Source organism: Papilio xuthus, unplaced genomic scaffold (genome assembly GCF_000836235.2).
Source record: "Papilio xuthus unplaced genomic scaffold, Pxut_1.1 DF825017.1, whole genome shotgun sequence".
Classification (NCBI taxonomy): domain Eukaryota; kingdom Metazoa; phylum Arthropoda; class Insecta; order Lepidoptera; family Papilionidae; genus Papilio; species Papilio xuthus.
This window is the reverse complement of record NW_013533632.1, coordinates 6,546,410-6,572,674: the sequence shown is the minus strand read 5'-3', so window position 1 is coordinate 6,572,674 and position 26,265 is coordinate 6,546,410. Positions and strand designations below refer to the sequence as shown.

General features: G+C 34.1%; 1 protein-coding gene across 1 annotated transcript; it reads left to right on the top strand.

Annotated features, from left to right (window-relative positions):
* Window positions 1-3,735: 3,735 nt before the first annotated feature.
* On the top strand, window positions 3,736-25,230 carry LOC106126170 (otoferlin). The gene is made up of 22 exons (XM_013323657.1): window positions 3,736-3,822; window positions 4,139-4,325; window positions 5,636-5,698; window positions 14,076-14,160; window positions 17,727-17,883; window positions 18,465-18,651; window positions 18,849-19,035; window positions 19,157-19,280; window positions 19,364-19,638; window positions 19,719-19,909; window positions 20,161-20,358; window positions 20,485-20,601; window positions 20,674-20,826; window positions 20,911-21,111; window positions 21,201-22,571; window positions 22,659-22,793; window positions 22,929-23,371; window positions 23,457-23,746; window positions 23,859-24,057; window positions 24,131-24,369; window positions 24,456-24,735; window positions 25,050-25,230. Exons 1-22 carry the CDS (start codon window positions 3,758-3,760, stop codon window positions 25,228-25,230), a joined length of 5,328 nt encoding a protein of 1,775 aa, XP_013179111.1. The 5' UTR covers window positions 3,736-3,757.
* Window positions 25,231-26,265: the final 1,035 nt, after the last annotated feature.

Genomic DNA, 26,265 nt, shown 5'->3' with positions numbered 1-26,265 from the left:
TACGAAATAAAAAAAACAACTGAAAATGTTAAAACTTATAAAACTAAACGAAATATTTTTTAAGTGAATATAGAGTGTATTAATACCAGTATATATTTACTAGTCAATGTAGGACTATCCCAATTACAATCAGGACATAAATTCGAAACGGTATTATTACAACTGTTGAAATCATATATATAAAATTCTATGATGTTACACATGTAGATCAAAATTAGTTGCGAATAAGAATTTACAAAGTAATTATTCGTGCATATGTAATGTCCACATATCGCTGTCCCTTCATGTATATTATTAAATCATGTCAAAGTTATGTTAATTTTGACACTAACTCGATGAATGTCGGCCGCAAGGCAGCGAGTACTGCTCGCAACTTCACTTAAATGTTGAATTTTAATGATAACAAGCTCACTTCGCCCCTACCCTACTGACCTATTTTTATCTCCTACCAGATTTGAATATGACATTAATATAAGTACAATGCATTGCATTATTTTTATTAATATTATAAATGCGAATGTTTGGATGGATGTTTATTTGAAGATATCTCATTAACGGCAGAATGGATCTGAAGCTCAAATTTGACATTGATGTAGAACATAGTCTGGAAGAACACAGGCTACTAATTATTTTTAATACCGCGCGGATAGTCTCGGGCGTTAGCTAGTTTTGTTGATAAATAAGAAGATAAATATCGTATAATGTTTTTCGAATTATTTTAAATTTAGTGATGAAAATTTATATTTTTCTCACAACTTTTACAATTACCTTTATAATATTTATATTATAATACGACAATTGTTTTAAACATCTTTATAATCCGGTCATCTCATATTGGCTGTAAACATGCACAGAGTTATATTGTAAGCCGGATTATAAACACAATGGATATATCGCAACCTTATTAATTATTACAGAGAGCACGTTGGGACAACAATGAATATTTACTAACGATTTATGCGCATAACGCTTTTATACAATGGACTTGCAATCGAAAATCATTTCATATATTTACATTTACTGTGTGCTTTCATAAAACAAAAAAAGAACTTTACGTTGAAACTTTATGCGGAAAGGAATTAAACAAACTTATGATTAACAAATACAAAAATTGTTTTTAAAGTAGGAGACCAATTATCCGAATCGGTCCTAAGCGTGTTTTTGTTAAGGCTTGATGGGGCTTAAACTTATTGTCATCGAAATGTTCAAGTGAGCGTTATTATAGAACTATGCTTGTTTGACTCAATAAAGTTTATTCTATATGTCCTATTATCCGAATTTTCTATTATCCGAAAAGACCCTTCCAATTAAATCGGATAATCGTCGTTCTACTATAAGTTAAAGTAGTACAAATCATTTTGCTTATGTATTTTAAGATAAAAAAAGGTTTGACATCACTGTTATATAAAGGTAAACATGTATTTAGTGCGATACAAAGGAAAGCATATGTGCTCGACATTTACGATGTAATAACAATAAATTTATACGTGACACGACAAAATTTATAGCTCCGAGAGTCTGAATACTCTGTTACAGAACTCCATTGATTGTGATAATTTATATGAAATTTTCGGTAAACGAAAATTTTGTCAATTAAATTAAATAAATTTAATAATTGAGCCAGGCTTACTTGTCAAATGTATCCATTGTTGTAAAACAACTATTGAATTTAATCTTATTTTACTTTGAATATAAATCTTTATATATATAAAATAAAGTCGTATTAGTTACACTTTTTATAACTCACTGCTTTACCGATATGGCTGAAAATTGGTGAGCTACCTCAGCTTAGAACCAGGAGACGGACATAGGATTTAGGACTATTTATTCTTTTTTTTTGGAATTTATCTTCAAGGCGATGAGTTGATTTTTATTTAACTTACTAATGTTATAAATTCGAATGTTAAGATGGATGATGGAGTCGCGGGCGACAGCTAGTGTTTTACATTCAGTAAAATAACATTCATTTTCTGTATTACTAAAGCACTGCAAGCAAAATTGACAGTTTTGATATTTCGCTTAAATAACTGCTTTTAAATTATCGTAAAATGTAAGCGTATTTTTATTTCAAAGCTCAAAAATATATTGTGTAGCGATATTTCCGTTTTATTTTACATCTTCATTTGTGCATGACATTATGTTTATCGTGGAACCATTAATACTAAAATATTATGACGTACTTTCTCTACACCATTTACCAGGATTGGTGACGACAATATGAATTGAAGTTTAGCTGCAGAGATCCTGAATGGTCTTATGTTAATGTTTAACGTTTAACTAAAGTGATAAGTACGAGTATGTTGGTACAATTATCATCATCATCAACCTGCCCTTATCCCTATTGAGGGTCGGCACAGTATGTACTACTCCTCATACATCTCTCTCAGCCGTCATATAAGAATCTACCCCCTTCCTACGCATATCCTCTTTCACACAGTCATTCCATACTTTTTTTGGTCTTCCTCTACTTTTGTAGCCATCCTCATTCAATCTAATTATTTTTTTTGTTGGTACAATTATATACACTCTTTTAAAAAAGTGCCATTTCGTAGTAAAGAACGAACCCAGTACTATGTGTATTTCCATAATGACATTTTCCTGACCTGGTATCATCTCTTTGTATACAGGTATTCGTGGATATGAACGTCTGCTATCGTCCACCAATGGGGTGTCCATCTTATTACGACGACATATTGAACTGTGAGGCATCTACATCTCGGGCCTCAGACATGCCAGGTGTGCATGGGCAAAGTGGACCTGCCCAGGCCTCTGGTTCAGGAGGTGCTTCAGGTTCCGGTGGTCCCTCAACATCGGGCGGTCCCAACACCTCTGGTGCTGCCTCTAGCTCGGCAGGTGCCTCTACTTCTGGAGGTGCAACTGGCTCTGGTGCGGTGCCTAATACTGCCGGACCTGGTCTTGCCACAGACCATGCCGTACCATCTGGCTCAGGTCTACCCCGTGGATATGGTCTTGTTACGATCAGCTCTGGCCCGGGTTCATCCCAAAGTTCTAACGCGGGCTCTGATATTGACGACGACCTGGAAGAAGGAAGACTGGAAGACATTGAACGTAACATCGCTAGGTTTGAGCAATCAATGAAGAATAGAGAGACTATCGTCGATGTAGAACCAGAGGAAGAGTCACGTACCCGTAAACTAAAGATCGCGGGAAAACGCATCCTTAAGTAAGTATGACTTCTCGTAACATCTGGTAAACCCTTACGTATTATATAAAGGTGGGAGAGTTGTCGATTATTACGTTTCCTACAGTAGCTTTGCCGTTGAATAACTTTTATTTGACATAACCTTATTCCTACACTATTAATTATATTGGAAAAAGTATACATTTTTTTGAGATTTGAAAGTATAACGTTAGCTAAACACGCAGTAATTAAAAAAAGCAATATGAACGCTGCGTGTGGACTAAGTGTGATTTTCTAAGCGTTAATGGTTATAGTCTTAATAATTACTTTTACGTAATAAATATTATTTTATTAATTACGTAATATGTAATTACTTATTCTTATTTACTCAGGAAAGGATTTTCTTTGGGCTCGGACAAGGTAGTCACCATCGCCGAGATTGAGCATATACCAGATCGTGAACCACGGAAACGCACTTCGGCCTTCAGAAACGTTAAATCTCTTCTTCGTTTCGGACGTAATCGTGGCCAAAGCAGCGGCGACGAAGAACAAGGACTGCTTGAACCGATGCCGGGACCATCATCTGCACCGGATCCAGTCGTTCCTCAAACCGATATGTCTTCTGATGAAATGGGCGGTGAACCACCAACTCACATGGATACACCCAGAAAGAGGAGACTGTAAGCATTGAAACATTTTTTATTGCATTATGAATTTGACTACAATTGAAAACGATACCAAAAAATTGTATGAACTCGTCAACGTATCAGCATAAAATACGGCGGCGTAATAGACAACTTTTGCTTGATCTTAGTCGTACTTTGAATGACATTTTCTTCTCTATTTGAACGTCTATGAAATGTATAAAATCCGGTGTGAGATTAAAATATAAGAGACGTTCCTTGCTAAGTAAATGATTTTGTGAATTGATTACCTTACAAAATAAATAGCACTTAGGTATTCACAAAAATGATTCCGTGTAAACTTATTTCCTAGGCGCAGCGCTCTTGACACCGCCGGGCCTGCAGCACTGAAAGCAGCTGATTTCCAAGTGTGTGTCACTGTGGTCGAGGCGCGCCAGTTGGCCGGTCTTAACATGGACCCAGTGGTCTGCGTACAAATTGGTGACGTACGCAAATACACCAGCGTGAAGGAGAGCACCAACTGTCCCTATTATAACGAGGTAAGGTATAATTCCAACTGTAACATTAAAACTATTTGGTTTTGGGTTAGTTGTGAGCGCATGTCCTTGCAGATAGACGTCAAGTTGACCCACTAAGGGTGGAGAGCGTGACCCTTTTGAACCCGCCGTTATTTAAAATTGTGTTATTTTCTGCAGCGTTTCTTACGAAATTGTGAGTTGCCATAAAATTTTGATGCGCTGTATCGCCTTTTATTGTCAACTACCATTATTTATATTATACATTGCAGTTGGCAAAAACATGTTGATATATTACGTTAATTACTTTACTAAAGATAAATGATTATTATACTATGATTAAACTAATTAGCATACTCTTCTATTCTTCAAATTACTGCTAAAACGTAGATGGAGTTAAATGTAATCCACGAAATTAATGACCAACAATAATGGCCAAAACAAAAGTTAACCTTATTACAAACAATAAAAAATTGAATCGAGATACCAATTTCAAAATGAAATGAAAAATAAAAAAGGGAATTGTGTTATGTTACTTTTAATTAACAGCATATTTGGCGTTTATGAAAGCATTATTAATTTCCGAGAGCAGCAATATTTTTTTTAATTGCACAGCCTCATCGCGATACTCAATATATACAGCCAGAAATATCAACAAACTGAATCGTTTCCCGGAAATAATGTAACAAAATCCTTTACAATTTTAATAACGCGCTGGAAACAAAAGGAAACTAAAGATTTGGAATGCGGAAAATGGACTCTGGAATTTCATTCAGCGAGTCTGTTTGCTTTGTTCGAAATACAGCTCATCTAATGCCTTAACAATAGGTTTCGTTTACAATGCAAAACGGAATGTTAATTGAATAGCTAAGCAATTTAATACGCGCTTTACTTCAGAGCTTTATTTATATTATAGAAGCTATCAGAAAATATTTATTAACACATGGGTCTGGTATCATGCATAAGAAATATTGTGTTTAGTCGTCGTCGATTTTATCAGCACCGATGGTCACGAGCATACCCTCAGTTAAGTTAAATGTATTCATCAAGATCAACAGCTCAATATACTTTAGTAAAGGTCTTGGCTATCCTAAATTTGGGTTAACTAAGCCATTGTCAACCACGCTGGCCTAGTGCGGGTTGGTTGATTTACACATATCTTTAAATTTCTTCGCAGATATGTACAGTAATAATTGATATTAATTAATTTAGATATGTAAATCAAACATCGAAAGACCCGGAACCTACAGATTACAAGTCAAGTGCTTAACCTCTGAGCCACCGACGCTCCTAAATTAAATATATTAGATATTAATTATTTGAATTGTCCACAGTACTTCGTGTTCGACTTCCACATGCCGCCTGTGATGCTGTTTGACAAGATCATCACTCTCTCTGTAAGTGCTATTCTATTAATGAAGCGTACATTGAAGCGATAACATGCCAAGCTTGAACAGTACAAATGCAAAGCAACTATTAGTATTTATTACACTGCTGCTAGCAATTTAATCAGTTATATTACGTACGTATTTTCAAACGCCGTGAAATATATTTCGTAAGATGTAATAAAATAGGATGTGTTCCCGAATAAATAGAAAGCCATTTATTGCTACGACCACAACTATTTCTTGGTAAGCGGGCAGCGGCAATTTCAAATCGATATCATATTGTGATATCATTCACACGTTTTTATTTATTTTTGTGCTAATACGTACCTTATCAAATCTTTATTTAAATTAATTCCTGCTCGGTTGTCTCTTGTATAGTTTTTTTCAATATAATAGATCAATTTTACCACATGAAATAACGTGTACTAAATACACTTGTTTTAATATTATGTGTATCCAATAATTGTAAAAAAGACCTATAATCTATATGTATAAAAGGAAGTCGTGTTAGTTACACCATTTATAACTCAAGAACGGTTTACCGATATGGCTGAAAATTGGCGAGGAGGTAACTTAAAGCCAGGAGACGGACATAGGGTTCTTTTTTTTCTTTTTTTTCGAATTTATGCCTTGAAGAGCTGCTTATTATTTAACTTACAAATATAATAAATGCGAATGTTTAGGTGGATGAGATGTGGATGGATGGATGGGTGGGCTACACTAATTAAGTTTTTTTATATATCCACGCGGACGGAGTCGCGGGCGACAGCTAGTTACACCTATAATAAAATTATTTATATTACAAAACGAGAATATTAAAAAATAAATGTATTCTTGAAACAAATTCAAAATTTAAAACAATATCTTGTAAAGACAAAAATATGAACATTTTATTTAAATTTGGTTTTATTTGTCGCTATTTAAGTAAGCTCGCTTAAGGCGGCCTGTGAATTATTTGGAAAAGCTGTGTAACAGTATACGAGAGTGTACGTATGACTTATTCATTCCACAATCTGTATTCCGCCAGCGCTTGGTTTAATTCATCTTCGTTTCATGAATTATTACAAAGAAGTATATATAAAGAAAATATAAATTCAATATGTATTCAAGTATACAGTGCAAGTTTTCAAAACTTGAACTTTATAATGGCTGTAATAAAATTTAGGTTTTTTTTATCCTGTATTTTTACTTATTATGTTAAATCGTTCCTTAGCCCGGAGGGTAAAGCAAAGATAAGTGATTGGTTCGTCTATATCCTGACACTTCTTTCTTCTTCCACGGGTACTCTGTGCATAAATACACTATTCAAAGGTTTCCAATATATAGGTGTCTTACTTAGTTTTTAAAAAGTTCATTTTGTTTTCTCATGTGTCCCTACAGGATCTTTCGTAAATAACTTAACGGGTAAAACTTAAAGTTTTACCATCAAAGGATTTTCGTTTTTCCATGTGTCCCTACAGGATCTTTCGTAAAGTGCTTAAGGGGTAGAACTTAAATTTTTTCCATCAAACCGTCAAAATGTACCGGATTTGGCACTTGAAAATCTTTCAAATATTTATCAACCAAAAAATTTAAAAACATTACGCATTCCTCTTGAAAATCCGAATCTAACAGAAATTGGCTAATGTTTTTCTCTCCGAAGGCCGTCAAATTCGAGGTTCATATTTTATTCATTGGCATTCACTATTGAATATTAAATCCATCACTAACTAACCTCATTTATTATTAATCACATTTTAAAACTTTATCAAAAACGTTGAAACTAATTAACCATCTGAAAGGGGTTGACTTTGTTTCAATAGCTCTAAAATAATCTATTAAACAATTATCATCAGTATAATTTATAAATTAGCTTGGATTTATGTCATTATTCAAATTCATTATACTAACCATTCTAATGCATCGGCCTTAAATACTTCGCATGCTGATTAACATAAGTAAACTCCGTGAGGAAAGGGCCTTAAAGAAAGGGGAAATACCTTTCTCTGTAAGTTCCCTCCTCTGTCCATTTAAGGTATGCAGTTAACTTAGAAGTAAAATTCTTGTGATAATTGCAGCCTTTATTACTCAATGATATTTTTTTTATAAAAAAATTGCAGATTTTTTTAAATTTACTAATATTCCTTGTACCATTCCAACTAAGCTCTATGCTTGTGCTAGCACATGGTTTATGACAACAATCGAATTGCGGGGTTCGAACCCCGACCTCGTGACTATTGGCGCTTAATTAGCTTTTTAATAGCAAAATTATTTTTGAAATTGGTTCATTAGTTTTTGAATTTATTCATTATGTACAAAAGAATATAATACATGATATTATTATAAATTATTGTTTTAGACACCTGAAAAGGGATTAATTTGAAAACAACGAAGCTCAATATCGCCTTTAATATTCTATATTGAATTATATTCAAGCTGTCAATTATGTCAATTTCAAGTGAGAAGGCTTAATCGCTACATAGGCAGGCTATTTGATAGCTACTCCATCTCAATGAACATCACAATGTAGAGTCGACGTCTTATGTATTAAAATAGATACACAATACTTACAAAACAGATGTACGAGAATATTTAGAAGACCTATATTATTTGCAAAGTATGAAAATGGGCAAAAAAAAATTATGAGGACTGCTGAATGAAAATGTAAGAAACCTATCAGTATGAACTGGGGATATGTATATATCCTTCCGTACGTTTTCGGTGCCTAAATATTTCGATAGCAAGATATTCTCGTCTCGTTTACCTTGAAGTAACAGAGATAACAAGATGTTTTTGTACGGATATTTCCGTAGTGGAATATCGCTTCCAAACTCATATTCGATTCAATGACTTCTCCAATATTTCTTATCTAAAGTCGAATTCAATGGAAGTGAAAAATTATAACAAAGTTATCTGAACAACTTTACCTTTATAAGGCTGTTACAGACTTGTTACAAATTGACATTTTTGATTCATCAAATTAGACACTGGAACATTAAAAAAACATATATAATTTTTCTTTTTGTCTTATTAATTATAATCCTTTAGCGCGAATGGCACGATATCATTACCAAGTCAAGTGTCAGAATGATTAGTGAGGGGACATAAACGTCGATATTTTACTAAGGCTAGTGTTGCGCCAGTCCACCGGCACAGTGATGTTCTTCATAACAATAATTAATAACATTGTCAGCCAGTTCTCACCTTCATAGCCTTATCTCATTCACGAAGGGTCGGCGCACATAGGACCATGTCAGCCAGTGACATGTGTAAATATCATTTATCATTTACATTCAATTCAAATTCACATCGATATTAATAAAGTCAAATTGATCCTTCCCTTCTAACGTTACTTTATTGCTTTAAAAATATATATGTGTATTTTCACAAATTAACTCCGATATTCTTGGAATATTTTTTTTATAATTGACGTATCCTTGACTCCATAAAATCAACATGTTTTTCCTTTTAGATTTTGGATATTTTACGGTAAATTTTTGTATGTATTATTCAAGGAATTCGGAACATAAGAAGGTACTTATGATTTCATGAATCATATAAGCCTTTAATTCGTATGATTGGCTGTTTTATATACTTTAGGATTTTCAATACTTTAATATTATTATTATAAAATTGTAACAATAATTTACACTACACTTATACGGAATAGCTATGAAGTGAGTAATATTTTTGATTTAATGTCATTTTTAATTTCTACGCCATGCTGAGTCCAGTAATACTGGCACATTTATAACTGTAATGGTACTTAATATTCTGTCCTATTTCGGACGGGGACATTTAGAGGTTAATGAAAATCATAAGTTATGTTAGCGATATAATTTTTCATATTTAATTTGTGCTTTTGGCGCACAGATACATATTACAACCTTCTACGAACGTAATTACAAAGTATTTCAGTTTCTTCTATACAAAAAATAACTTCAGATCTATAGTAATTTTGTAATATTGTTGATCGATGAAGATAAAGTTTAATAATGCAAAAAAAAAAGAAATCGAAAAGTTCTTTTGCTTAAGAAAGAGTCAAACAGTATTGTATTGATAATGTTATTTTTCTTCATATCCATTGTATTTTTAAATATAAATAACAAAGTAAAAAATATAATACTTATGATAAAATAACATTGTCTTTAAAAATTACTTTTTCTTTGCACGAAAAAGTTTAAGTTGTTATACACATGTAACGACTCTTTAACTTTTTTATTCTCTGTATATATTGCGAAATATTTTTATCGTTTAACAGAATCGATGTAACGTAACTAAGTTAGCTTGACACAAAAACGGCTGAACGAGTCTTTTCGAGACAATATGAATTTATTATATTTATAACTAGATATTGCCAGCCATTAGTAGCCTACACTATTTATAACTCAAGAACGGCTCTACCGATATGGCTGAAAATTCGTGAGGAGGTAGCTGAGAGCCAGGAGATGGACATATACATAGGATACTTTTTTTTTCGAATTTATGCCTTGAAGAGCTGCTTTTTATTTAACTTACTAATTTAATAAATGCGAATGTTTGAATAGATATGATGTGGATGGACGGATGGGTGGGCTACACTAATTAAGTTTTTTTATATATCCACGCGGATGGAGTTGCGGGGGACAGCTAGTTTATAATATTAATAAGAAGTGAGACAAGAATGTAATAATGTACCATTTTAATATATTTTATGGATTTCCTAAAAAAATGTACATTCTTTAAATCAAGTTCAAAAGCCTGTATGGAATACATTAATAGGGATATAAAAGCTTCACTTCCAAGACACACGCAGATAGCTTTAGTACGATTACAGTGTCTTGTGTATCGTTTAGATGCAAGCTTTATAAAACACTTCAAAATGTCTTGCAAAATTGTGCAAATGAGAATTTATTTATATTTAAGAGTGGTAGAACCCGATTTAACATCTTCGCACGAATTGGCCAGGTTCGCTCGGTGAAATACCACCACCACACAGAAAACAGGCGTGAAGTGGAAGCAATTCCGCGTTTCGTCTGATGAGCGTGCGTCGCGGAGGCCTAATTTAGTCCTCTTTCCCTTCCCACCTTTTTCTTATAAGGAAAGGATGGGAAGTGGAAGTGGATTTTCCGGATGTGAGGATGCATGGAAAAGGAAAATATTTTCTTTCTGTGCATCCTCTCCTCCGTCGATTAAAGGTAGGCAACGCATACGCAATTGCGTATGTCTATGGGCAACGGTCACTTCGCTACTTCAGCGATTTCAGGTGGCCGCTCGCTCGTTTGCCACCTTATGATATAAAAAAAATATATTACAAACATTTATTCAATTTCATATTTTCTGATACCGCAATAATAACATCGTATTTACTGTAACATGAAAATAAAGCCGCTTATTGCTACGTGGTGTGGTGGAGTGTGTGTTACGTCAGAACAATTCAATGAATAGAATATCTCAATCACAATAAGCTTATTTGTTTCCTATTATCCTACTATGTATAATATAATACAATAATAATCTATATATATATATATATATATATATATAAAAGAAAGTCGTTTTAGTTACACTACAACTTAAGAACGGCTATACCGATATGGTTGAAAATTGGCGAGAATGTAGCTTAGAGCCAGGAGACGGACATAGGATACTATTTATTCTTTTTTTAATTATTTTTTTCGAATTTATGCCTTGAAGAGCTGCTTTTTATTTAACTTACTAATATTATAAATGCGAATGTTTAGATGGATGTGATGTGGATGGATGGATGGGTGTTTGAAGATATCTCTAGAACGACTGAACGGATCTACACTAATTAAGTATTTTTATATATCCACGCGGACGGAGTCGCGGGCGACAGCTAGTAGGAAATAAATGCGATTACTGCTCGGTCGATGTCTAAAAACCACTAATCTCTGATATTGGATAGGAGGCGTTTGCTTAAAAATTACAGCTTTTTCTTAGTTCCGATTTAAACGTGTTGATGTTACGTTACATTTAATTATATCTATATCATTAGTTCGAATCCACACCTCCACTACAAACCATTAACATAAGCGCCAAAATTACGAAAATCAAATAGGCACAAAATAATACGTCGTATAGCCAGTCCATTTGTAGAGGTCAGTGGTGAAAACCAATGAGTTCACCTTCCCTGTTGCTTCCTATTTACATTTTTAATTACATCGCATGCAAACAGGCAACCAGTTTAGAAGAGCCATGTTAAATTATTTTATTACTTTAACATAGCTTTTAGTAATAATTAATAAATTATGTTTGTAAAGAATAATAGTTTATTATAATAATTTATAGTGATTCCAACGTACGCTTACGTAAATGGGAATACATCAGAACGATCGACGTTTAAAACTTACATAACAAAGAATCAATTACAGATTTAATTCTCGAGCACTTTGAGCTGAGTGCTCGCATATTCATTTATAAATTGTAGCCTTTGTATTCCATAACTCAATTTTTATTCCATGTTACTGACCAATTACGACGTTGTTAAAACAAAATAATAAACCCTTTTTAAATTGTTATACGGTATTTCTCAGGTAGTTGTAGAGCAAAACATTTCTATGTAATCTATATACGAGATAAATGACATATTGACTAAACTGTATGGCCAACTAAAATATAATTTTCTTTATTTCGTCTTTCTTTAATTCAGCGTAGGAATAAAACAAGTTGCCAGAGTTTTTCCGTCTAATCCTGAGTTTCTAGTTTCAAATTATACGTTTGAAACATATTGTTATCCCTGGTTTGTCCAAAATAATGACAGGGATCTACTAAACTGCGTACCATCTTTCTTCCACATCACCACATTTTTTTAAACAAGTGCTAGTTTTTTATCGTTCTAAAAATCAATAATCAACGTTCCAAAAACTACGCTAAATTAAAGCCATAGACCGAGGCATCCTTCCTGCGTCCGTGCTTACTTTTTCTCGACTTTTAGTACGTGTAAGGAAATTGCTTACTTTTAGGAGCGCCCGGTACAAAGAAAAGGAAAGCTATTTCTTGTGAGAAAAATGTTATGAATTTTTTCCATTGTTACAGACTAATCACTTAGTCAATACTTAACTTTTTCTTATAATTTTCTTATATTGAATGGAATTTATATTGCACATTATTTTTAATTTGTAAATATTACAAGAAAAAAAGGTACCCCAAGGGCCATTTTCACCAACCATCTCTTAAATATAGGAGTCCCTTAAGCTACATTTAGGTGGCCTCTAGTAAGAATTTTCACCGATGTTTTTTCATTAAATTATTCACTAGTCAGTGCCGCCACCGGACGAATATACGTGACTGTTTAGCCGTTTTTATATTAGATGTTTTTTTTTATTATGGATTAAATTTAGGGAGTCCGTTAATCAAAGAGACAAATATCTTAGAACACTTTAAGGGCAGGTTATTGTAATCGGGCATTAGTCTATGTTTAGACCCAGAGAAATGTATGTATTCAATTTCAACATGATCAATTGATAGTGCAACTGTGAAAAAGTGATATTACTTTTAGTTTTTATATTTTTAAAATAAAGAAATAAAGGTAAACCTGCGGGATTACCTTTATTAGGGTACAGTAGGGTACGATATAGGATGCGCCCTAGGTCCTTGACCAAAACATCTTAGGGAACGAGATGACGGTGTAGCGTCGCCCATTAAAAAAATATGATCAATTGGTTATTTAAGTGGTCATTTTTGTTTCAAACGCTACATTTATAGGAATTTTAATGTTCGTTATTTACTCAGCACTTTTCGATAGCGTTTATAAATAGTTCGATGTACGATTTACAAGAGCGTTCAACTGTATACAACACACACAACACACGGAGTGCAACATTTTAATGAAACATGGACAGACTGCGATATTAGTTTGCACAATCGTTCATATTTACTTTCTGGTCTGTTCACAATTTATACGAACCTATGAAGTTACGTTAAATGAAAATATTGGAATTTTTTCACAGTTATTTTACTCTTTTTTTTAAATATATGTTACATTCTTAATAAAATAAACGATTATGAATAAACGGTATATTTGCTACATATCTTTTTTAATCATTAACTTATTAATTAATTAAAATAACGCTGCATTTAAACCGTAACTTCATTTAGTTGTAAATAATTCCAAACTCATTATGATCAGTATTATATGATAATTTGTATGTATATCTTGAAACCAGTATAGTAACCAGTATAGTATAGTTCTTTTTTTTTAAACTGTCCTTTTTTATTACATGTAAGAGGTTTTAATAAAAATTGCTGGCAGCAGGCATTTGTTTAATAATATAATATCCGTGTACCGATATTCCACTTAAGCTAGGTCATGAAAAGTCGTGTTGTGGCTATCTCATATTTTACGTAACGGCGCGAAGTGACGGCGCTCGCACGCTAGCGTGACATGCAACATCCTTGTTCACAGGTGCTACACTCGCGCAGCATTCTGCGTGCTAACAAACTACTCGGAAACTTCAAGCTCGATGTCGCCACTGTGTGGAACCAACCAGGTACGTAACTACACAGCAAACACGCTATTAACTTAAAATTAAACACAAAAAAGGTTTTCTATAATTATAAATTTAAATAAAAAATACTTATCTTATTAAGCTATAGTCTAACAGGATTGACTTAATCTTTACATATGTAGGAAATAATAACGACCATAAATGTTACTTGATATCCTCAGTGAACAAACTTCTGACCTAGTTGATGCTTTGAAATGGGTCCAAATGTATCAACAATGAAACAAAGCGAACACTGCAAGGCTTTGCTGAAATCCTTCTTGATTCCAAATGTAAATGGAGTTCAAACGTAACTCCTGCTGTAACACTTAAAAGGCATTTTAGAACAATCCCAAACAACTTGAAGGAAATTTAAATGTCTTTTACGCAATGATTGTCACCATTCTTCTTATATAAATTCAAATATTTCCTAATTTACATTCTAGAATTATTATGAATTAATAGTTAAATAAACAGTAAAGGAAATTACGTTAAAAATAAGAACACAATTGTAATTTTATGCACTATTAGCGTGCATTTTACTGCCTTTAAATTATATTGTTATCTCACATTTTTCAAAGCGAAAAAGGGAGAAAAACTATCAGCATGTAGGTAGTTTGGTAAACGTCGATAATCATTGTCAAATTAGTCATTTTCAAAGTTACACAATCTAATGATTATGAAATTTACTTTTATTTCTCTAAGGTAGTGACGCTCAAGGCCATTGAACAGAAAAATGTCTAGCTATTAAACAAAAGTAATTAGAAGTTGATGTTATTTCACCTGATGTTTAAATTAAACTTTTAATCGCTTCATTGAATGTAAAAATTACAAAAAAGATATATTCAGTTATCAAAAAATATAATACATAAACATTATTATATGCAGAACTTTAAAATAAGGTTTCCGTAAAATTATTAATTAAAAAGATTACTTCGTGGCTAAAAAAAATTAAGAAAGTTATAATTTTTGGTAGTAACATAATTATCATAAATGTACCCAATTAATTTTACCAACTGTAAAATATTTTATCGTTTCTTTTTATCTGAAACCTGGCTCAAATTATATCTTATAATTGCTTCGTACAAAATTACTCGTAATTTAATATAAATGCTTCAAAACTAACGCTGCCGTTAACAAACTAAGTAAAATTTGAAACCTTACAAATTGTAAGTAATTGTGAATTAATTTCCTTGGAAACAGATTTTAATGTGAGAAAAAAATTGTTTTATAAAAATATATGAATTTTCATAAGGTGGTAAAAGAGCAAGCGACCACCTGAAATCGCTGAAATAGCGAAGTGACCGTTGCCCATAGACATACGCAATTGCATATGCTTTGCCTACCTTTAATCGACGGAGGAGAGGATGCACAGAAAGAAAATATTTTCCCTTCTCATGCATCCTCTCATCCAGAAAGTCCACTTCCACTTCCCATCCTTTCCTTACAAGAAAAAGGGTGGGAAGGGAAAGAGGACTCAATTAGGCCACCGGGTCGCACACTCATCAGACGAAACGCGGAATCGCTTCCACTTGACGCCTGTCTTTTGTGTGGATATAAATTCTATAAAAGTATAACACACCCTGTACACATTAACACTGTGTTGATATTTGATTAGTTACCTATTTAGTATTTATGTTAGTTCAATGTTTATATATTGTTGTGAATCTTTATTGCATGTTGGCATTTTAAATGTTGTTTATTTCTATTACTTGTTCAATGTCTATCCTTGCACCTTTTATCGTTATATTCACGCTATTTCAGAACGTGACTGCGGACTGACAACATTTCCTGTCTTCATACTTAAGTATAAAAAGTTTTGCTTCAGAATATAATAGTTTAGATTTAGATGTAGTATCAAAGGATATCATTTTATTAAAATAAAATATATAAAGTTAAGGAATAGATCATAGAACGAAGACGAAGCGAACACGGTGTTATAAGTTCACTTCGAATTCGCTTAGTCACTCAAAACAGTTTAATAAGTAGGTCTAGCTTCAATTTTCGTGCTAGGTCTGCAGTATCACATAAGAAAGCTGAACTAGTGAGTCTTGGGGTAAAGGTCGCACAACCAAATCTTTTACTTAATAACAATTTGCAAGTAATGTCTTGCCCTAAATCTTAGTAAGAAAAACATGTTTTTTCCAATTGTAGTAATGGATCGATCATTTTATATCATGGATAGAAGATTTATTGTAGCTATCAGAATACCGTTTTCAACTATGTTAAGATGGACTTTATATCGATACGCACTTGTCTAGCATTTATAATGTTCTTTGCCAAAATTGTTTATATAGTACTAAAAACTTATCTGGTCCGTTGAGAGTTGGACTATTACTTAAGTTTCAACAATAAGGCTAACTATATTTTATTTTGAGTCCAACATTTCATACATATATCCAAATATGTTATTAATATAACCAATACAAATAAACATATTAAATGTTATGTATAAATGTACAGATATAATATAAAGAGAGATTAATTTCTAAGTTCATATTATGATAGGTAACATATTTACTACGTTGTAAGTAGTTTGCACCTTTGCCACTCTTGCCTTATGTTTTTTAGTGGAATCGTAATACTTCTTTCTCTGCATTAGACTTACGTTTATTTTAATTCGTATTTTATCTTATAACTATGCTTGATTTAATTCTTAATAGTTTATGCTTGACAAATTTTAAACTATTGTAGGTATTAGAAGTAGAACTGTTTCCATTCTAATGTTTGCACTTTACTTTTACGAATTATTACTGTATTTTTGCGAAGAGCGTATAGGCTCAATATTACGCTGAGCGAAATTTTGTTATCGTATTATTTGTAAAATTAATTTTAAATGATTGTGTAATTACTTTTTTGGAAATACATTTTCGCTAGCGAATATTGACGCGGCGTTCTCTTGCTTTGCGACTTATTTATTTTTGAATTTGGAGTATTAATTGTTTGCGCATTTTTTGTTTAAATCAAACATCACAGCAAGTCATACTTAGAACATACATATTAAAATCACCTTTAGGTAAACTATAAGAAATTAGGCACATAGCAATGATCACAATAGTCTAGTTTTATAAAAAAAAATACGCGACATATTGTAAAATCACGGTAAGTAAATTGAATATTATTATATAAAATATCGATATTTATTTTTTCGTCTTGTAAATTCATATTTGATAACGTAACATTTTCAGCGATTGACGGTTTTAATTAGCCTTTACAGGGTGTACGTACCGTACCAGTTATGACTTACTTATTGCCGAAAATTATGTTAAAAACTATTTACTTTTTACTTCAAACCAATATGTACAGACAGCTACATAAATATATAAACATTTACAATATTTCAGAAACGTGTATACGCATTTGGTTTCAAAAATACATAAGCACGTCTTCGCCAATAGCAAGTATTCATAGAAGCATAAGAACGGATACGTGCATACATATTTTTGAGACCGAAGTCGTATACAAATTACTGACGCTATGTAAATGTATACAATGAATGTATATGAATTTCCAATGGTATATATACATTTTTTAATTTAATTTTTATATATTTGCTACTTGTTTGTTGATAGATCGCCAGTTCTACCACAAGTGGGCGTTGCTGACTGATCCTGACGATGTGGCAGCTGGTCCTAAGGGATACCTCAAGTGCGACATAAGCGTCATCGGCAAAGGCGATACCATCAAGATACCACCGACAAGTGACAAGGATGAAGACGATATTGAAGCGTAAGTCAATAGGAAAATAACAGTCTACTTCAAGTACATACCTCACAATGTTTTAAAAGGTTTATAAAAATCAATGGTGTTTGTAGCCTTATCTTCTACACTACATTTTCCTGGCTACGACCATAATTTGTACGAATCACGAGAGTGGCAATACATACCCACAATTTAGTCGTTATCTCTTTTTGTCTTTGATGTATTCAGCTTCGCAGAAACTGGCTTCAAGAGATCTGTGATCACACTTTTCCCACAAAATTCGGGATTACATTTTTTATTTATAATTTTATATGACGTTTGATTTTATACGCCATATAGCTGTGAATTACTACCGTGTAATATTTACGGGAAATTGTTACTCGTTCAATATAGTCTTTCATATGCGAACCCATTACGTGATATAAAAATATAAGAATATTTTTAACTACGATTGTTCTGTTGTAATAATTCCAGTGATATTTGTGTTTTCTCTGTTTTTTTTTTAAATTTGATGTGAGGAAGGAGCAAAGTCCGTTAAGAATAGACAACACGAAAGAATAAAGCAAGACCACATCGAACATAGAATAAATTAACAGTAATCATTTTAGGAATCTTTTGCTACCTGATGGAGTACCAATGGAACGGCAACGAACAAGATTCATTGTCAAAATATACAAAGCCGATGGCCTGCCTAAGATGAACTATTCTCTATTAGCCAACATGAAGAGAGCATTCACTGGCGAAAGCCAAGACTTAGTCGATCCTTATGTACAAGTCTCCTTTGCTGGAATGACTGTAAGTACCTCAAACTAACTAAACTACTGCTAAATAAACACTGCCCCAGTCCTCGATTAAATATTATTAAAGTCAAAATTATCCCGATGATTCCCCTTTCAATTAAAAAGAAGTTACAAACTAAAACTAATTGCGGTATTAGTGTTAACAAACTTGACTTCGTATCAGTTGATATTCAACTAATTTCTATCTATCAGGGTTCCACCTCAGTTAAGAAGAACACCTACACGCCGGTGTGGAATGAACAGATAGTATTCACTGACATGTTCCCACCGCTTTGCCAACGCATCAAGATCCAGCTAAGGGACAACGACCCCGTGCATCCCAACATCATTGGCACACATTTTATCGATCTTAAGACTATTTCCAATGATGGTGAAAAAGGTAATTTTATACATATGAAAAAATATTTTTCTTTCTACGTCTTTCTAATCTACTTAATCTAATTTACATCATCGTTACTAGATATGATGCTGTACTTTCTAAAATCTTTTTAACATTCTAGGCTTTCTACCAACATTTGGACCAGCCTACGTTTACATATATGGTTCCACACGGGACTACAGTATTATTGACCAGCATGCCAATTTGAACAAGGGCATGGGGGAAGGAGTGTCCTATAGAGCAAGGTTACGCATTATAATATTCATAACTGCTGTGTGTGAGTGAGTGATATATTATTTATTATAATAAATATTTTTTATATTTTTAGAGTCTTGATATCCATTCGCACTGAGATAATGGATAGCATCGAATCTCCTGCATCAGATGTGGAAGTCGAACCCATTATACCCATCACAGAGACTTCGTTTGAAAAGAATGAGGAATTTTTCCTCTTCGGGTCTGTATTTGACGCTAACATGATTGACAAAACACTCGTCGATAAGCCGTTGCAATTCGAACTGAGCATCGGTAATTGCGGTAACGTGCTCGACGGTTCCAAAGAGTCGGTCAGGAGAGCCCAAGACTTGGATGTTGAACATCTTGGTTAGTAAAAATATGAATCAAGAATATTCTCTTAGCATAACCTGGAAATATGAAATTATAATATATTCTTTTAATCATAGATGAATTAAGCGCCGACACCGGCTACTGGCAGAGTGTGACCCAACCAATGAAGGCGATCTCATCGGATAAGACGTATTACTACTTACCGTACTGGGACAACAAACAATGCATGCACGTGCGCAGCATCTGGCCGGATCACCGCCGTCGCATGTACAACTCAAACATGATTGCTAGCATCATCGATAAATTCGTAAGTTTTTAGAGTTTTTATTTCAGTATATGAAAAAGGTAATTTATTAACTTTAAAGCTAAGTGAAGAATCTATTTAAATCTAGATAACGAACGGTTACTTCATAATAATAATTCAATTAGTCATTGACGTCCAGGTTATCTTCTGATACAAACCCGATATTTTATAATGGTGCCACAAAGCTTACACATTGTTATAACAAATGAACACGATTGACGGGACGGTTTTTAATATTGCAATGTTAAATACAGGAGGAAGGGCTTACCGACGCACAACTGGCAATAGAGACTGACAACGGCCCGGATAATACGTGTATAGCGGGATTAAAAGCCACGCTTGACTGTGTCAGCAATGCCTGCGCGGCCTACGTCCGTCACATGACCGGAGCTCAACCCTTTGGCAATACTAAACTTGATCGCGAAAGGCAAAAAATGTGCTTGGCCGAGATTGTAAGTATTGTATTTCTAGTGATGAGTATTTCCTTCTAGTATAGCTTTATTGGCGTAGTGTGGTATTTATATATAATACTTTGTACTTTGTCTTGGTCATTGTTATAAATTACTTTTTTAATGCAGGAAACTCTCAGTACTAGTACAGGGACCCTTAGAGCTCTTATCACAAAGAGCTCTATCAAGGATCGTTTGCGCACTGCATTTAGTTACTTGAATAAACTGAAACACATTTGCGAAGACGTAAGTTTTATGACATTAAAATTGTATGTGACTCTTCCCAATCGGAGCTGTGCTGATAAATTCAATTTCTAGGCCCAAGCCGCACTCCCTGATGTATTCATCTGGCTGATCAGCAATGGAAAGCGTTTGGCCTACTACCGAATTCCAGCAAGAGATATAATCTACTCCGATCATGCAGAAGAGACAGGAAAATTCTGTGGCAAAATGCAGTCTTTATATCTGAGGGTACTTGTTGATAGTGAAGTTAATATGTCTAGATATCATATACATTTGATTTATACTGTTTTAATGATTAACGTTTTTTTTCAGTGGCCTGGTAAGAAAGCGACTACCCCTAGCGGTTGGGCTATACCTGCAATGGTTCGTGTTTACTTATGGCTCGGGGTTCTACAAGACAAAAAACATTACATTGACAATCTCCCCGTTGGCTATGAAGTTAGTTCTGAGTTACGAAATGCCGATAAACTACGATCTAACGCACCTAATACAATATTTTATGCAGAAAAGCACGTAAGTTTAATTTTCAGATTTTTGTACTAATTATTTTAAATATAATCAGTAAATAGAATAGTGTTAATATTTTCTATTTGATATTTCAGAATTTCCAAATGCGGGCCTATATTTACCAAGCTCGTTCTCTGATTGGGTCGGATTCATCAGGTTTGTCCGATCCATTTGCTAGAGTCGTCATTGGAGATTCAGTCTCTAATACTCAAGTTATAGATGAAACTTTAAGCCCAACTTGGGATGAACTACTTGTCTTTAACGACATTTTACTATTCAGTTCCATTGAACATATTAAAACTGATCCACCAACAATAGTCATTGAGATTTTTGATCAAGATAAGGTTGGAAAATCCGAGTTTATCGGTCGCACAATAGCAAGACCTTCAATCAAGGCTTTTGAAGATAGCTATGAAAGACCACAGTTTCCACCATCTTTGGAATGGCATGAAATTACACGAGGTGACGACAGAGCTGGCGAGCTTCTAGCCACATTTGAAATGCTTGAAGTTCCGTACAAACAAGATCCATCTATCTTGCCAGAACTTCCCTCCCCTAAAGATGCCATTAGAAAGCCACCTTTGGATGCCAATAAAGGCCCTATTTTACCCGTACCGAGGGGAATACGACCAACACTTTCAAAATATCGCATTGAAGTTCTGTTTTGGGGCTTAAGAGATCTTAAACGTATTCATCTGCTCACAGTTGATAAGCCAAGAGTTGATATAGAATGTGCGGGGAATATAATATACTCTACTGTAATACAAAATTCTAAACGTAACCCAAATTTCGCAAATCCCATCAAGTACGTTGATGTAGAACTTCCTGACCAGGATTTATATAGACCACCCTTGACTATTCGAGTCGTCGACTGCCGTAGCTTCGGTCGAGCCACTTTGGTCGGCACACATACCATAAACTCAATACATAAGTACATATATACACCAATGAGTAAACGCGAAAGAGAAATCGAGGAACGTAAGAAGTCTTTAATACAATTACAAAACGTTGATTTGAAAGCTAACTGCATAATACAAGACGACGTTTTCACAATTGAAAACGAAAGGGAAAGTTCTCCGCTTCTGACGCGCTTGGGACGTAATGCTGTATACTATGGTTCGGGTATTACGCCCGCACCTCGCAAGAAAATGGGCAAACAAACTGGCAAGAGACGTAAAGCAAGCACTGATTCGATTTTAGATGGCGATGAAAGAAGTAAAGATTGGTGGACAAAATATTTTGCTTCTGTCGAGACAATGATTGAAGAAGAAAAAGAGGCGAAGAGGGAACGCGCCGATTTCCTTCAAACTCCTCACACGTCAACAGATGAAAGATTCTTCCGCGATGACAAGAGTTCGCCGCAGGTCCACGGTACCAAACGGCAAGGCCCAATGCAATCACCACGATCAAAATTAAGCCCAACATTTTCAAAGAAAAGTGAAATTCCTGTCTCGGCGTTAACAAAGGTTAATTAACAATCAGCTAATAATGACATTGTTTCTATATCTAATAAATGTTATTTCTAAGAGATATATTTTTTTGTCTACCTACAGGTGTATCCACACGAGCTGGAGGCCGTACCCGAATATGAAGAATTCAAGGAGTGGTTGCATTCATTTGAATTATATCGAGGAAAGAAAACAGGCGATGACACAGAGGATGAAAATCGAATCGTTGGGGCTTTCAAGGTGATCATTATAAAAGTTTCTTTTTCTTTGCAGTCAATCCTAATACAAAATACTCTTTCCAAGTTTTGTTTTTGCATCGCAAGCCATGAAATTTGTCATTAACAGTTTTCTACATTACAACTTGAATTGTTTAAGGGTGCCATAAAAGTGTACAAGTGGCCTCTACCGAAAGGAATCGATGATCATACCATTATGGGTCTAGATCCAAGTCACGGATTTTTCCAAGGTGTCCCGAGTAACGATCCTATCCACGTCTTAGTCAGAGTCTACATTGTAAAGGCAACTGATTTACATCCTATGGACTTAAATGGAAAAGCTGATCCTTATATTGTGCTACATTGTGGATCAAAGAAAATCAGCGACAAAGAAAATTATGTTTCAAAACAACTTAATCCAGTTTTCGGAAAATGCTTCGAAATTGAAGCCACCTTCCCCCAAGACTCTATGCTAACTGTTCAAGTTCTTGACTGGGATTTGGTTGGATCTGATGATTTAATAGGAGAAACAAAAATAGATCTTGAAAATCGATTTTATAGCCGCCATAGAGCAACTTGCGGCTTACCGATGAAATACGAAGAGTAAGTAAATGCCATTAAATTTATACTTAAATGTCCTTAAATGAATAATGGAAATTGCATGTGAACATTATTATATTATTTTTAGGCAAGGCTATAATAGGTGGCGAGATGCTATGAAGCCAACACAGATTTTAGCTAAGCTGTGCAAGGACGGGAAACTCGATCCACCGATATACGAGCCGGGACGTGTTAAAGTTGGACGCACTGTATTCAATATGCCAATGGATGACGCAGAGCTATTTTCTGACCCAGATACAATTGAGGAGCAAATGGCTCTGGTGGTACTTCACCGTTGGCAAGAGGTACCACGTGTTGGCACCCGACTGGTAACTGAGCATGTTGAAACCAGGCCTCTCTATAACCCTAACAAGCCTGGTATGTTTTTCAGTACTAACCCAAACACTAATAGCATGTTTTTTCTAATTTACATACTTTATGTCAGTACGTATAAATTTAATTAAATATAACCTTAATTAATTAAATACAGGAATTGAACAAGGACGTATAGAGATGTGGGTTGAGATGTTCCCAATGGACATGCCACTTCCGGGGCCGCCTATGGATATTTCGCCCCGTAAGCCAAAATCTTATGAAATGAGAGTTATAATTTGGAACACTGATGATGTCGTATTGGAAGATGATGCTTTCTTCACTGGTGAAAAGATGTCTGACATTTACGTCAAAGGGTAAGTTATACAAATATTGTTATGAAAGAATACTTTAGAAGATAATTAATAATTTTCTAATCAATTTCCGCAGGTGGCTTAAGGGCCCAGACGACTGTCAGTCAACGGATATTCACTACCGGTCTTTGACTGGTGAAGGGAACTTTAACTGGCGCTTCATTTATCCATTTGATTATTTGGAGGCTGAAGAACGTATCGTTATATCTAGAAAAGAGTCTATGTTCTCATGGGATGAGACCGAATGTAAAATACCAGCTCGTTTCGAACTGCAAGTGTGGGACGCGGATCATTTCTCCGCTGATGATTTCTTGGGTAAAAACTATAAAATTTACTATAACTAGAAATACGTTTTATTATAATAATAAAGACAAATCTTCTAATAACATTAACCTTTACAGGAGCTATTACGTTAGATCTGAATCGATTCCCCCGTGGTGCAAAGTCGTCCAAGTTGTGCACCCTGGAAATGCTGCGCAATGATGGGACGGTTCCGATGGTGAACATATTCAAACAGAAACGTGTAAAAGGCTGGTGGCCTTTCCATATCAAACGTGATACTGAAGAAATGGAACTTACTGGAAAAGTTGAGGCAGAAATACACCTGCTTACACGCGAAGAGGCCGATAAAGTTCCTGCAGGTCTAGGCCGTAGCGAACCTGATCCATTGGACAAACCGAAGTAAGTATAATTTGTCACACCGGAATTTAGTCATTGACTATTTTGTCGTACTATTCCTTAAAGGTACAATTATACTACGACAGTACACTGTACAATCATTCTATACATTCAATGACTCCGTACGAACACAAGTATTTCTGCAACATTTATTCCAACACGATAATTACGGTCGCGTCAGCCGCTGTAAAAATCCGTACATTCTTCTCTGTACCTTTATATATAGTCACCATTCCATATATTGTGAACCAAAAGAATTATTTCAGTTTAACAAAATCGTTCTTAATGACAATGTCTTATTCACATTTATATTTCAGTCGGCCGGACGCGTCTTTCATGTGGTTCTTGAATCCACTGAAATCGATTCGCTACATCATCTGGCACAACTACAAGTGGAACGTTCTCAAAGTGACATTGGTCGTGATGGTGGCCCTCATGCTACTAATGCTTGTGTACTCTGTACCAGGATACACTATCAAGAGGCTTTTGGGCGCCTAAATACGTTTTCTGATGTTAAATTACATTGAAACATATTTTATTTATTAATTTAAGTATTTTTTAACATAGAAATAACTATTTTGTCGAGGAACCTGCAATCAATGAATCGCCGGAATGTAACTTCTAAATTACTAGTTAACGTTCCGTGTGTTCATTTATTGTCAAATTTGTAAACAATCTTCAAAGTAGTATTAAAAATCATCATTCCGTGCTTATTCTGATCCGTACGAAAACTATAAAAATAACCCAAGCACGTAAAGAGAAATATTAGTGTAAATAAACTTAAAAACATGAACATATAGTTTGAGAAGGAGAATCTGTATTTATAATGTTTTCGAATCCAATGAATCGCTTTTATTAGTATCTATATAGGAAATAATATTCGTGGTAGATTTTGATAAATAAAAATGAAAAAAAAAACAAAAAACAGTAGGTAGTTGATGTTCGTTCTTATTTAAAGCAAAAAGTAGGTTTATTTACAAGTACAAGCAAACCAAACTTTCACTTGCACTTGTAATATTAATCTAAACATAAAAAAAATTAAAAAATCGAAAATGACAAAAAAATATAGTATTAAGATCACACCATCCACGCGTTTCAGATCATGTCTAGTTATTAAAGAAAATATAATTAATTATATATTATGTAAATCATTCATAGAAATAGTATCAGTCATTGTAATTATCATTTCATTCATCATCATCATCACCATCATCATCATCACCATCATCATCATCACCACCACCGTCATCCTCACCACAACCATCGCCATCACAATCACCACAACTATTCTTTTTCCATCACCACCATCATCTTCTTGGTCATCATCACCATAATCACCACGACCGTCACCATTACCATTACCACCAGGTAATGGTAATGGTGACGGTGGTGGTCCATCACTACTACCATCATTCCCACTATCACTATCACCATCAGAGCCATCATTATCATCGTCATCATCAACATCCAAAATCAAATTTATTTTCAATAAAATATTTTTTTTTCATAATTAAACTATTCATCACAGTCAAA

Coding starts and splice junctions, on each gene's coding strand:
- LOC106126170 (XM_013323657.1), top strand. CDS start 3,758: ATGTCTTCTGATGAAATGGGCGGTGAACCACCAACTCACATGGATACA. Junction 14,161..17,726: donor CACTGTGTGGAACCAACCAG/GTACGTAACTAC, acceptor GTTTGTTGATAG/ATCGCCAGTTCTACCACAAG. Junction 19,036..19,156: donor TTCCAATGATGGTGAAAAAG/GTAATTTTATAC, acceptor TTAACATTCTAG/GCTTTCTACCAACATTTGGA.